Source organism: Phalangium opilio, unplaced genomic scaffold, assembly GCF_054372755.1.
Source record: "Phalangium opilio isolate 3A_F unplaced genomic scaffold, DU_Popi_V2 ptg000082l_1, whole genome shotgun sequence".
NCBI classification, from domain to species: domain Eukaryota; kingdom Metazoa; phylum Arthropoda; class Arachnida; order Opiliones; family Phalangiidae; genus Phalangium; species Phalangium opilio.
In genome coordinates this window covers 4,507,324-4,522,195 of record NW_028324189.1, presented here as the reverse complement: position 1 = coordinate 4,522,195, position 14,872 = coordinate 4,507,324, and the positions used below count along the sequence as shown (strand labels likewise).

The 14,872-nt window shown below is 39.0% G+C and overlaps 1 protein-coding gene and 1 long non-coding RNA gene across 2 annotated transcripts; one reads left to right on the top strand and one right to left on the bottom strand.

Annotated features, from left to right (window-relative positions):
• Nucleotides 1-164: 164 nt before the first annotated feature.
• On the bottom strand, nt 165-3,139 carry LOC149651055 (glutamate receptor ionotropic, kainate glr-3-like). The gene is made up of 7 exons (XM_089847199.1): nt 3,004-3,139; nt 2,345-2,438; nt 2,116-2,274; nt 1,368-1,506; nt 1,095-1,309; nt 756-1,033; nt 165-537 (listed from the first exon to the last, which is right to left on the bottom strand). Exons 1-7 carry the CDS (start codon nt 3,021-3,023, stop codon nt 165-167), a joined length of 1,278 nt encoding a protein of 425 aa, XP_089703325.1. The 5' UTR covers nt 3,024-3,139.
• A 6,329-nt stretch (nt 3,140-9,468) lies between these two features.
• On the top strand, nt 9,469-14,074 carry LOC149651054 (uncharacterized). The gene is made up of 4 exons (XR_016370867.1): nt 9,469-11,871; nt 11,943-12,052; nt 12,144-12,210; nt 12,270-14,074. It is a non-coding gene; the product is annotated as an uncharacterized LOC149651054 (long non-coding RNA).
• The last annotated feature ends 798 nt before the right edge of the window (nt 14,075-14,872 follow it).

Below are 14,872 nucleotides of genomic sequence, written 5' to 3'. Positions count from 1 at the left end.
AAATAATGCGCGAAAGAGTTGAGAAAATCATCTTGAACGAACGATTGGGAATACGATTAACTCTTCTTTCGAGCAATGTCACGTCGCGAGCAAAAGTAATGGACTTGTTAATTGAAAACACATACCAAATAATGTATCAAAAGTGTCAAAAAGTGTACGCGAAGTTATCGGGGTACGTTATGTCTTCGCCGTTTTAAGGATTGATGGTATTCTCCGCTGAACATTTTCTTAAACGCAATTTGCCATAGTTTCCTTTCACAAGGCCGAGTTGCTGCGTTGTTGTTTTGTGTCGATTTACGATGGCGATGTTTCTTGAAGAGATTTAACATTCTCGGTGCCAAAATTTCGACCAAAAACGCGGCGATTGAAATCGTGATTCCGACAGCCCATATTGTCAATAATGGTAAGAACTCTTTGTAAGCTATGGGTGAATTTACAAAGTTCGAGGAATCGTCTTTCCAAACGCAAATAGTCATGTTATGACTTTGTTGGCGTTCGAATCTCGACATCTGTTTCGTTTCAGCATACTGAAGTAATCTGAAATAATAATTAAGAAGGTAGACTTTAAAAAAATTTCTATAATGATTGCATATTTAGCGAAACAACTTTGGAAGTGACCTAAAGTATCATTGAAACATAAATTCTAGAATGTTGAAAGAGGTCACTTCCAAAATCGATGTTTTTCATGCTAAATATCTTATCGAATTTATCATAAGATAGTCAACTCCAATTTTTCGACCTTAGTATAACCTCACCTGACATTCATAAATTCAAGGGTTTGTCTGTTGAACTTCTTGGACACCGCGAAGGTATTAGCTTGCCATAGAAACTTATCACTTCCAAAATAATACGAATGACTTTCGCAATTCTCGATGGTAATCTTCATCAATTCAGAATAGACATCGATAACCAAACTCTGTCCTGAACGAACTTCGGCCATAATTTCAGGCGAGTAAGACTTGGCTTCTCTTAAAACACCTCCTGTTTGCAAGGCTTGCATCCATATCGACAGGTAAAGTGAACTCTCCGCTGTCTATTTAAAGAATATTAGGCCTAATTTCGATTCATAAACATGACCACTAATGAGAAATTACCCTAAAATAATCAAAGAAAAAATTCATAGACGTCAGAATGGGTTTGACAGTTGGTGTTTCGGTAACTTCCTCAAGGGTATCAATGACGGTGGCAGTACTTAGGACAAATTTCGCTTTCAAATAGCAACCAAGGATGGTAAGAAAAAATAGATTGCTTATCCACCAAAATGAAAAGATAACTTTGATTGGTAGTGATTTAGGCATGTATTGAATTGCTAGAAATATAAATAAGTCAGTATTTAAGTTAAATGTATTTAACCTAATTTAACTGACGTTGGCGTAAGGCATTTGAAAGAAAGTTCATAAACCGACGATGTATATTCCGAAAATACCCTTCATGGTTATATAATTGATCAACGGTGGACACCAAGACCGATAATAGCAATAAAGAGACACCATAAGAAATCAGAACCTTGATTGGAAAATAAGTTTGGGATTAATTAGATTTAGACAGTGAATGCGTAAATGAGTTTGCCTAATCAGAGAGAGCACTTAAGCCTTTTATCGAGTAAATGTGATTACTGTGTATTATACTATATATAGATAGTCATATGTAGGATTAACTATAGGCGCCAAACGGTATTAACATTCAGTTAACGCATTTAATCCCGAGCGATAAAATAATAACAAAGGGTTTTAACTTGGTTACCGACGGATCAAAGTATCGATTATAAAAGTCTGAATTAAATTTTATCTGAAAATGAAGATGCGGGAGATGTTGAAATAAAATAAAAAAAGAAAAATCATTTGAGATTCTTAACGAATCTAACACGAATGAGAATTTTAGCCATTTTTATCGGCTTTTAAATCCTGTTTGATAAAAGTAGGCGATGGTTCGATTTCTGGCGCCAAATGTTCGCAGCTCGGCAATCTTATCAGACAACGGTTAAGCTCCGAGCTACTTTGTGTTATTCGAAAAATTCGAAATGAATAAGGAAATGGGCCATGCACTAATAACCACTTTGTTTAATTTTGACCTTCCCGACCTTGGAAATGAATTTTCTTCTAAAATAAAGCTTACCACTTGAGAGAATTTAAAGAATGAAAAATCAGCACCAATAACCACATTTGGTTTTCCAGATAATATAGCCGTGTAAGTGAAATGAAACGGAGAAGTAAAATCAACAACCAGTGACCTTTCTAATGACGGGAACATCTGCATCACGCACATATCGGCTTCCTACAAGCAAAATAGTTATTTATTTATTCCCATAACCAGTTCGGACGAGTTGGTGAATTATATAACGCACATTTCTTTGCAAAGTCCCTACAACGCCCGTCCAACTTTTATTCTCGTCAATGTAACTACCAAATTCATTCTCCCTGGCTGGTACAAATTCATACCTAGTGATAACAATCATTAAATTATTCTAATAGTTGAAAGAAATACAGATTATTACGGACACAGGGTGTAAGAATATGGGAAAATAAATAATATCAGAAGTATGCCACTCTGTACGCTCTTAATACTTTAGTTATGTAACATGATTCTTCCCCTTTTTGTTTGCTCTCCTGCTCATCGAACTTCAGATGGGCATTGCACCGTGTTAGGGTGAATTATATAACGGTTTGGTACTAAATCCTCAGCAATCAAACCACAAACCTATAGTCTTGATGTGGGACAATAATTCTCAACCGCGCCTTGGCAAATAATTAAGCGCTTTGGAGAAATGATGAGGGAATTATTTATCGCGTATCATGTGATTCGGTTTAGTAACCTTGAGCATGCATTCCAAATGTAAAATGATGTTGGGAAGAACCATGTTACAACTACCCTCCCGCTTTGTGGTACACTTCTCTCGAAGAGGAGTGCTATATACTTCAGATAATATACATTTCACACAATTTCTTAACTCTTCTTTTATATCTAAAATATTACATTTAAATATAATGATGACATAGTACTTACTTCAACTTCAGAGACTTCATTAATGGGTCAAAAACATCAGAAACTATCCCAGAGACGTATATTCGATTTTGTATTTGTTGCACCACAGTCCATGGCTTAAACTATAACACCCATAAACAAATTACTTAGATTAAAAACACAATATAGCCTATTACAATACAAATTCAGCTAAGCCTTTTTCCCAAAGTATCGTATAAAATACCTCAATATAACACACTCTTAGCGTTGAATTCCAAAAAGAGAAAAACGAAGACGATTGAAATCCCGACGCCCTAACCATGATAGAACACGAAACGCAATATCGAACGTCTGAGAATCCTTTCGCGAGCAAGCTATCTCCAGTTATTTCTAATTTCGGTATACACGAACGGTATTAAATATTAATAAACTTGGCTGAAGCCTGTTACTGTCGCGTTCCCTTCTCGAACAACATTGTAATAAAATAACGTGGGAACTAAAACGTACGTAGTTTCAAGTAATTGATCAAGTTATACATATAAACAGAAGGATTGAACTATGAATATTAATATTCAACAGTACGACTCTGATATTTGAAAGTTATGTATAATCTACAGTTTTAACTATATCTTCCCTTACATCTAAAACTACAGAAGTCATCTATTGTTTTAGGTGATACTTCTACATCCTCAGTACAGTTAAAAAAATCATTAGATTATAGGAACAGTTGAGCTCAAATTGCTACGCCACACTTGCAATTAAAGACATAGACTACATGTCAAATCCAAAGGATCGTTTTCCTGGGTCGAGTCCTTCATAAATTTTGTTTGAAGTGATCCAGTTCATTTAGCAAATATTTTTCGGTTTGAACGTGCTACACATAAATGCATTAGGCATGACTATAAATTATTGAAGTTTTAAGTGCAATGAATTTTTAAAGTTTCTAGAAAAAAGTGTTTTCAATGCTATTATCATAAGTTTATAAGATATGTTCCATAAGTATAACACTTCATTTACTTTGCAATGCTAGTTAGAGAACGACAAGCAAGAACTGACTACACTCTGTTTTTGCAGTCCATCTTCCTATTTAGTCTGTAATAAGCCTCACCAGGCGTCGCTTTACGAGAATCTATGACGTTTCACCTACGCTACTTCATGACAAGCTCTAAGTAACCAGTAACAAACTTATGGAACATATCTTATGAACTTACGCTATTACGTATATCCCTATATTTTTACACGTAGGTATTTCATTGTTTTTCATTATCGAATAAGGTTTGTTATTGCAGTAAAAACATAAAAGTAAAATAACTATTGAGCTAAATATTTTGTTTATTCCAACATGCCCGAGTTCAGCTCTATGCAACTTTAGAAAAATATTTTTATCTTAAGAATTATTAGATTTATAGTAGCTATAAGAATATGGGCCATGAAAAATAAATTAATTTAGTTATAGAGAAAATAAAGTTTGTTTGGATTTTACCAGACAGATGAGGGAAATGAAAAATATGAAAACGAAATAAAATAAATGATTCATTGTTCCAAGTTTTAAGCGAGCTCGAGGTACAGCCCTTCACTTTAATTGACGAAATAAACTGAGTGGAAACTTTCCAATTTCCTTGTTGCTCTTGATTTGCCGGAAAAACATTGGGCTAGGCTCTCGCGGAATTAATTAGCCTTGAAAACTTTAACGATTTTCCGTTTCCCCAGAAACTCTAATTAATTCAAGAGCAATCAAAATCTGCCCCAAGAATAAAAACAAAGCCCCGAGCTTTATTCAATTAAAAGATACTTCTTACATTCAAGCCTTACAAAAATTATGACAAGCGTATAGAAAAGGTAAATTAATTTGGAACCATTGGCACCAAAGAGGGTGGATATAGAGAGAAATGTTTATTGCACACCGTCTTGTAAACATAATGCATGGCTTGTCAATTCTAAAAAGGTGCATCTGGTCTTAGATTCCCGGTTTTAAATTAGGATGATTTATATAATAGGATAACACAAATATGTAAACGTGGTTCCCACATTTTTTTAAACCGATTCTAAAGGAAATGCGCAAATGCTGGCTAAGACAGGCAATTTATGTAAGTTTTCCTCTCCTTTTTAAGAAGGAGGATGAAGCTACCTTCGCGAAGAGCAAGGTTCAACATCAGGAGTTAGCGAAGGATTATTATTCTCCACTAAAAAAGACTTAAATTCTCGATTCTCCCCCGTTTTTGGGAGAAGATTCGGAAGAGCGAAGCTCCATTCAGAGCTAGGTCATAACTCGTAACAGCTCGTGGAAGCTTTTCATCGAATCGATTGGAGCAGGAACAATTGCAGCTGATAATCGTATTTACTTACTATAGCGAGAGGTGGAGGGCAAGTTTACTCTTTCTCTATATTATACAAAGACCAGAGCATTTAGCCGGACTACCAACTCGATACACTTGCGCATTCGCTTCTGTTTGCACCATCTTACCCTATTCCTAACGTTATTAAGAGGTGCAGATTCATCGAGGTATCCGCGAACGTAGGCTGAAGGATAACCCTAGATTGGTAGTCCAGTCCGTTAGTTCCCGAGACGGAATAGAACATCGATTTGGGGAAACGCTTATAACTCCCTCTCTCTCTAGCCTGGTCGTACCAGCCTTAAAACAAATTTCGATCCCTTTCTAAGCCTTTTACTCTCGCTCTCTCTTTCTCTCGCGTTATGAAAACCGGCTTAGCGTGAGTCACGTCAAAAGAGGCTTAAATAAAGGCGGGAGCTTGCTAGGTTATCAAGTTTACATTGAGGAATTCCAAGCGAGAAAATCTGTTTATAAATTATGGTTTGATGCGAGTTTTCATTAAGAAATGTTAGGTCTCTCTCCCTTTATGCCGTATATTATGTCTGGTACTAGTCGGAGAGGGGGAGTTCCCCTTACATCGCGCCATCTATCTCCTCCATTTCCGGGGAAGGAGCGGGGATAACTCGCCTAACAATAATCCATACTTTTGTTACGATTTAGGCTTAATATATAGCCTTGACAAATGAAACGTCTATAAACGGTTAAATAATAAGCCTAATGTCCTATAACGATTTAAAGCTCATTCGAGCAAAGGCTGGTGAGCGAAGGAGACTGGTACAGAGGGCCGTTAATCTTCTACCCCCTCTAGCGGTATGGCGATACCGAAAAGGAGATATCATTACAATCGAGCTACATAACGTATTATGTCTAAAACGCCAAGTTCCCCCCTCTTTCTCTTAGTTACTCTATCCTTCATCTAGCTTCACCCCGTGCTCCTAATAGCCATCCATGGCAGGAAAGACGAAATATTACCCCTCTTATTCTCTCCTTTGATGAGGCAAACTCCCACAGCACCACCCCTAACCAGCTAGGACGGTGTTGCCTTGCCTAATGGAAACAGCTTTTTAAAAATTGTTACCTCATTCCATTGGCGTTTAATAATTAACTCGCAAATTTTAACCACTTCCTTACATCTACAAAATTCCTGGAAAATCGTAAATTTCTGATTTTATTTTTCAGAGCATGGTAAAAGTGATAAACACAGTCTAGACTACGTGACATAACAAATTAAACAAAATTGTCAGGTTGTGATATTTAGGAAATCTCGGTAGAATACTTCCAAGAAGCGACCTACCACCTTAAACCTTTACGAGATATAACTAGCTCCCATGATAGAAGAACCGACTCGCTTCAGTTACTCCACCAAATTAAAAAGAGAACAAGATGAGCAAAGGCATGCTTAATATGGTTTCTCTGTATGAAAAAGCAGTCTGCATCGATGTACCGATACCTACCAAAGGAAATTCTCAAAATAGAATCGGAAATCTTTTAATTTTTTGTCGTAGTTCTGGTTAAATTTCATTACTTAAAAAAACTACCATTCCTTCTATTACAGAACTATTGTAAGCACTAGAGGAGCTTCTCTGACGTAAGACAGGATTGCAGTTGGAACTAAAGAAAAAAGAAGACTATACGGCTCGGTTTCGCCGAAAATTTCATCCACATAGATCAAAGCGAGAGGAGAGAGATCTAGAGAGCCAATGGATACGGAATTCTCGGAAAACAGCTCGACTCTGGTAGGCATAAAGGAGTTGGAACACCTCGGCCCACTGGCCTACTCAAACTACCGGAAATATACGATCGACATCGTAAAACAAAATTACGCTCGAATGTTTTCCCAGAAAGGCCGAAACTCGCCTTCTCCATTGGTTTTCCTAGAAACGGGATTTCTCCGGAGCTCTTTTCCAGAATAGACGCCATTTTCCATTCCCGGTAGACGTAAAAAAAATGCGCTATAGCTCGACCCCTTCCAGAGAGATTTATTTCAAATGACTTTCGGCTTATTACTGGCGACGCGGACTTGGTATTTTATCTCTTTGCCATCTGATAGCGTTTAGGACTTTTATTTTCGTGATGGCTCGGGTTTATTTCTTTATTTCAGAGTGTTAGAAAAGAGAGATATCGTTAAAAGCTCGCTGCTAGAAACCGGATGATTTTTAGATCCTCTCTAAAAGGGACACACTCATTAAAAAGACTCAATTCAGTAAAGCAAAAACAGGATTCAGTATTGATTACATTTTTGGCATCACTATACTTATCAAAAGATTGAAAGACTACATGTGCCTGCACGCTTTACGAGGGAACCAATTCTAGCTAGGTATTAATCGGACAGAGTCCCATCCCGATAACAGGGCGGTGAACAGACTATAAACAACTATTCTCGGTTAATGATTAGTACTTTAGTGGCAAACCCAGCCGCTTCATACATTCTATAATGAGCTGGCCGTTTACAATCGCGCCACGCGCACTCCCCTTAACTTTATCGGAGCAAAACATGACCGTCTAACAGTACAATACGGCCAATGTTCGAAATTCGAAATTGAAACTGCGAGCGAGGAGAGTGGGTTAACTACTATGATGAGAACGCGTGGTTTTGCAGCTTTCCGTAGCCCGATTAAACGACTAGAATCTCGTTGATCTTCCAAATTAACTCTAATCATACACAATCTCGCAGTCGCAGCCTGGAATACGAAATCGTCACGAATTCTACCCATCATTATCAAATCCAGCAAATTGTTAGTTGCGAAATTGAATCCCCCTGGGCGGACACCGGTTAATTTCTAGATCTAATATATAACCATAAGTTCATTAGACATGTCCCATAAGTTTGTCACTGGTTACAAAATGGAGCTTTACATGAAGTGACAACGTAGGTCAGAGATTCGAGGTAAAGCAACGCCTGGTGAGGAGCTGTCAAAGGCTTAGTACAGACTAAATAGAACCTAGATGAAGTCCTGCAAAATTAACCAACCGAATGTAGGACTTCAATTCTCGCTTGTCATTCTCGAACTGTAGCTCTAGTTAAGTCTCTAGCATTACGAAGTATAGGTTGTATCATACTTATGGAACATACCTTATGATATAACCCTTAATAATAAATATTGAACGGGTTATTGTTTCTATAGGCACTAAAACGTAACCTGGATATAGTACGACGAAGTTTGCAATTCGACTATAGTTAAAAATATGTCCAATAATTTCAAGGTTGATTGATAAGTGATCCTATATCATTGTCCCCATTTGTAAGTATCATATAGACCAGCCGATGACGAATTGTGCCGGGCATGTAGCTGCTTTGTTCTTCAATTTTTTAAAGAAAAGTTATGGGTGAGAGGAAGCAAAAGAGATTTAGGGGATCTTTTTTTCTGATGTCGGCAAATTAGGGGTTCGGTAAAGCGGCTATGTACGTTAGCCATCTAAGTGATCTAACTTTCAAGGTGAAGTGGTATTTACCAAAGGGCCAAGAGGCTAAGGAAAAAGTGCAATGGGGGTAGGCTACTGATACGTTGAAAGAAAGGAGAGAAGAATAGAAATTGCCGACGTAAGACAGCGGAGCCAAACGAGAAGGGGAGCTAGAGCGTTTTAGGCCTAAATATATATATATAGGCAAGCGATTTTTTTTTGAAACGATCTAGTCGATATATTATAAGCTCCCCTTTGTAGACTTAAGGAAATCCGCCGGGAACTTGAAGCAAGGACGTACTAAGCGAGGAGGGAGATTTTTATACTAAGCTAGGCAAGAGCGATTTAGCCGCAAATTGCCACGATCAACTATTCCCCGGTATTACAGCAGCTTTACGAGAGAGCTGTGTTATTTATTTCCCTGGTGTTTTAAGGGTACAAAAAAATCAAAATAACCAAAAAGAATCATTGCTATTACGTGTTCTTACCCAAGTAGGTCAAATCTACAGGGAAATCTAATCCATTTTAGGAATATCTCTACAATGTGTTGCATGAATGTTAATTGGTAGAGTCATGATTGTCTACGAAATTATATCGAAGAAAATTCTATGGAAACCATGGTGATTATAGATATGGAGGACAAAGCTCGCCTGCGTTTGTCCTCCAGGTGTAAATGGTATGAATCCTCCATGTGTGTAAACTATCTGTACGATGGGGTTGGGAGCAGGGAGGGTTTCTAACGTATCATACAGGAAAATCTTAAATACCTCACTTTGGCAAATTTAGTAACTAATTTTCTCTCGGCCTCAATTAATGAAAGGAAGTTAGCGATTCGTTTCAAACACAGGGTGATGCATTTCTCGAAGGCATCTCGTTACGAAAATGAAACAAAAGATTCGCAAAGTAGCGAATTTGACGTAAAGGAAGTTTTAACTGCGGCTTCATTAGCCCCCGTTTATGAATAGGGCCGGAAAGTTTTGAAAAGAGTAACGCCGCCGACCGGGCTGAGGAGCAAACACAATGGAACAAACACCTGCCCCTTCTAAAAGAGGTCGTTTCGCGTTCAAACCGAAACCGCGAAGACATTTATCAAGGAGGTCCCCTTACTTTGCCACCCTCTAACAAGCCTAATTAAAACCGAACTATTTCCGGAGGAGTCGATTTTCACGAGGAAAAGTAAGCCAATCGATACGGAGGTATTCCGTCGAGCGAGGCTTAATTTCGCGTGGCATTCCTTCTCGTAATACAAAGAGGTGACGCCGCGAACTATCTGGGAGTTCCAAAGACTGCTCGGGTTATTATTAGACTCCCACTCGGAATTAACAAAGACGTTTTGTCTAAGAGTGTCGACTGTAATGAGTCCAAAGAGGGTGCGCTATTTTATAATTTACTCTCTCTCTCACTCTTTCACTCTATCCCCTCTTCACACGTATTCTGAAAACACTATATACGACGCATTCCACCGTAATGTGGAGTTGTTCCAAATTCCTACCTTAACTCAAAACAAAAAATGTGCGCCCAAGTTACAAAATGGTGGGTCATTGCTGAATATACCCTCAATCTCACTCCCCCAATGAAACGTCAAAAAGAAGCCCGAGATAAATGACCAAACTACATGAAGGGGGCGCAACTTCCTCTTTTTTTTCCACGAAACTTTTCATTTCAGGGCGCACCAATGAACTAACAAGGCACCGGATAGACGCGAAGCAGAATTATAATGGGAGAAAGTCGTCAGTGTTTTGAGGGAGACGAAGAGAGCCAGGGAGAAACCGATGCCTAATTATCCAAACTACGAAGAAGGGTTTTAGGCGTTAAAGTCCCTCTTTTGTTTTAGGGAGTTTCGACCTCATCTCTACGCTTTAAACGGAGCGACCGCCGGGGGAGTTGTAGCCTTTCCTGACGTTTTTTTCCTCTTTCGTTTAGGAGCTTTTGTAGGTTTCTCTGAGCCGTCAATGCTAATTGCATCGCCACTGAACCTGAGAGGGGAAAACGAGGAAAAACCCCAGAAACAACCACTACTTTCCATTGATTACCACGCGGGAATGACACAATTAGTTTAGATGTCAAAGAGCACTGCAGAAATGATAGAAATAAGCTATACATTCTCAATTTAATGAGCTATATCTTACGAAAGAGCTTTTCTAGGCGCGTTACGTTTGTCTATTCAAGGTAATGACACATTTTGGAACCCAACCCTAGTCATCCATTAGTAATGACACCTATTGGAAAGAGTCCAACGGCAAAAATAATTATGATGTATCGACCAAAGATGAAATCAAAAACAATAGTGGCGTGCTGACCATTCCCCCAAAGTACGTGCGCGAGTATAACGTCATCGAAGAGAGGTTGACCACAAAAAGAGTCGTTTCACCCACTAAAAAGCAACACCGTGTCGATAGCAATAACGTACGGAAGCACGACCTCAAAACAATATTGCAAAGGCATGAACTCCAGCCTCACTTTATACTCATGAGACGTGGAAATTTTGTTATGCACAAGGTGCGAGAAATACAATACCTTCAAGCCAAGGTACTCTAGAATGTAATGTAAAAGCACAGGAGTGACTCATTTCTTCAGCTACACTGCAGAAAGAACGAGGGGGAGTTGGGGTGAACAATTTGCCTTGGAAGACGCCAGAGTGGCTGGATCGGATGTAGCGCGAGTTAGAACATAGCGCCTTGTCACGACGAATACAAAACCTAGAGAAAGAAGTCATTGCATGTTTCCTTATTGAAATCGCGAGGAAAGGACTATAGCGTGACTGTAATATAGTGTAACGCGATGAAGCCAAAAGAAACACAAAACCAAATCGAAGCAATTAACACTCGCTAGAGCGAGACAAAAGAATTCGATTTTCCTCTACACCCGCCTCCAATTGGTTTCGTGTCTGTAAAGCGTGCTGAACTCGCTCCCACTTCCCAGCCGACTTACTCTACTAGAATAACATTTGATAAAACCGTCTACTACTGAAATAAGAAAAGACTAATTAATTCTAGACACAAATTTTCTTAATTAGTACTTTTAAAATTCCGAAAGAGAAACAATGTTTCGGAGGGTGGCGCGGTGGTCCCTCTAGAATCATCAACGTCCCTTTGTAGCCAGTACAGGCAATTAGATCAACAATTTTTCTAATGAAAAATTTTCCCAAGAGCAAGAGGAAAAGAGAGGGAAAGAGGTATTAAAATATATTCCGACCTTTACCCGTTATCCCCCCAAAATTTGGCTGACTAAGGTTTTGTATTCCAGGCACGGTTATCAAAATAACGCCTCGTAAGGAATAAGGTTAAAATTCATCCTTAGCTTTCAGTGCAGTATATAAAAGGATGCTCTACAACAATACTGGATTTCACTGCATGGTAAGGATGGGTTGAAGACCTCTGTTATTGTTACTGGAATAATTTCGTGAAAGGTCGAAAGTCTAGAATGACTCAATGTTGTGTCGTGAAGAAAATACAGGTTTGGCTGTACCCAGAATTGCAAATTTGGCCGCGCCATTTTGAATTTGACTTTGCTGGTAAGATATAAAAAACAAGGGTTACTTTCATATAAGATTCTGTAAGACAAGTACTTTAGGTTCGCTCACATTTCTCGTCACAACACATCTTCAATTACCCATGAGAATCCACCCTGGTCGCAACTGAGAGCTATAACGTTCCCGTACACATGTACAGAATCATTATATAAAGTTCCATGCTCGGAAGACTCAAGAAAGAAACCGTCCCTGTCAACCTGTCAAGGGCTAAAGGAATATGGCCTGGAAATGTTGACTGCCCAGGCTATGAGACTCAGCGACAAGGCGTATAGCACAAATGAAAAAAATCCCAAGATAAGAAGGAAGATTTTAAAAACTAGATACTTTAATAAGGAGGAAAGCGAGGTTTGGTTCCTGCAAAGTTCCAGAAAACTCAAACGATCCAAGTGACAGCTAAGTCAACCACAAGGTTTGTGTTACACATAGTTTTATTAAAAAACATATTAGGAAATTAAGTTGTAATCTGTTAAGTTCATCTAAGTATGTTAGTTTTTATCACTATAAATTTAAATTAGATTTCTTCTCGTACTAATCCCTAATTCCTAAAAATATGAGCCTTCACGAATTAAGGAAGTGCCCACTAAGCCGCATATACTTAATCCACATACTGCTACAAAAATTCTATAAGCCCGAGGGATGAAAGTAACCAACTAGCTACCAACCCAATTTTCCTTAACAAACCATGGGATTACTAATCCCCGTGTCTTCTTTGGGAGTTATATTTAAAAAAAGGTTCAATTAGCTATCCGAGGTTTGAGTCAGACTGCCACTCAATGTAGGCATAGAGAGTGAACTACTTATAAGTAGTATGGAGTAGAACGGGATGGTGCTAGGCTTTCGAGGGCTCATTATTTTCTAGATCCCCGAATTAATTGTCATCAGGGACTTGGGATAGCGTAGCCGTACATGGCAACGCGACGCTGCTTGGAGGGAGGCAGGACCGTTGTGGATCTCTCGTCTTCTTCAACATCGATAGCCACTTTAATCAACGAGGAATTAGCCGAGGAGACGGCGACAAGAATAAATCTCCCCACTTCACTAATTCTTGGCAAAGTGGAGTAGCACCAGAGCACTAATGGACTCTTCTAGACAACTCTCTTTTCTCTCTTATACCCCTTTCCATGGCATCAGCAATACCAAACTTCTCCATCTTTTCAAAACGACTATTTTAACACGAACCGATTTATATTCGAAACAAACGAGACGAGTGCACACCCTTTTACAATACACGTACTAAAGAGCTTTTTCTCATTTAGAAAGTGATATAGTATAAGTAGAAGGGGCAAATTTTCACAACTTGAATGGTGTGGAATAAGAGACTTGGTGAATGTATTAAAAGCTTGACTGAACTATGATTTAAAATATTTCTCGTTCTGCAAACAGTTATCAAGCAATTAACTTGTAATTAAGAAATATTTCTAAATTAAAGTCAATATTGTAATATTGTCAAACAACGTATTTCTGGATTGGGAATTCGCTTTCCAATATTTGTATTACAAATTCAGACGCGCGGTACAATTGTTAGCGTCTTAAGAAATCTTCAATTTTCAGCGTGCATGCAAGGTGCCAAACCCGACAATTTAGGAATACTTTTTTCTTGCCCAGCAAACCCAGGGCCTCCGTCATCTTTCTCCAACAATCGATTTCAAATTTGGAGTTCCCTTAAGATGGCATTAACGAGCGTGGCCCTGGCGCACCCTTCTTTCCCTAACACTCTCCCTCTTGGCTCTTTCTCAGGCGGGCACTCGCCCCTTCGTAGCTGGGGGTTGAAAACGTTTTGCCCGTTATAATTCACTTATGAATAAGAAATGAACCAATTATGGACATCGTTATAAATTCTCCCCTCTAAGGCAGAGCTCGGACCAGTACCGTCTTGCAACGTCATTATTTTGAGGGAGAAAAGCTCGCGGATGAAAACGCGATCCTAGCGGGACCACCGGGTAGACCTACGGGGATTAGAAGTGAGCCGAAAAAACGGTCCCAAACTCCCCGGGTTTGACGATAACGGGGAAGGAAGTATAATAACGGAAGTTTGCGGAAAGAGTATCACCCAACGGAGTACCCCTAGTATGGATTCAGCTAGCTTCGCTCTCGCTTCGTATTGGCTAAAAGAGCAACTAGTTTAAAACTATCGACTGGAGGAAATAACTTTTCCCTCGGTAACCCGCGTTGCTAATGAAGCGAATTTTTATTCTTGGCCACTCCGTTTCCGTCGTATAACCCTAAGCTAAGTTTCACATCCGGAAATTTCCATCCAGACACCGATGAAAGAAAATCCTTGTTTACGGATTTTGGTTTTTTTTTACGTTAATGATAGCATAAGCTTAAAAGACACGTTCCATAAGTATAACTTTGCTAGAGCCTTTCTGAGAGAGCCAGTTCGAGAACGACGCGAGAATTGACTACACTCGGTTTTGTAGTCCATCTTCCTTTTCAATCTGTACTAAGCCTTTGACATCGCCTAACCAAGCATCTATGACGTTTCACCCACGTCACTTCATGAAAACCTCTCAGTAACCAGTAACAAACATACGGAACATACTTTATGAACTAATGGTGACAGTTATATGAACATGAGCACTATGCGGAAATTTCTTTTGTCTTAAGCTGAAAAGTTTAAGGACTTGTGGGCTATTGCACGCGG

Bases quoted from the DNA above. Each gene is read 5' to 3' on its own strand.
- LOC149651055 (XM_089847199.1), bottom strand. From the start codon at position 3,023: ATGAAGTCTCTGAAGTTGAA. The intron at 1,507-2,115 runs GTAAGCTTTATT...TTTCCAATCAAG, and splicing joins TCTTTAAATTCTCTCAAGTG to GTTCTGATTTCTTATGGTGT. The intron at 538-755 runs GTGAGGTTATAC...TTATTATTTCAG, and splicing joins CTTGAATTTATGAATGTCAG to ATTACTTCAGTATGCTGAAA.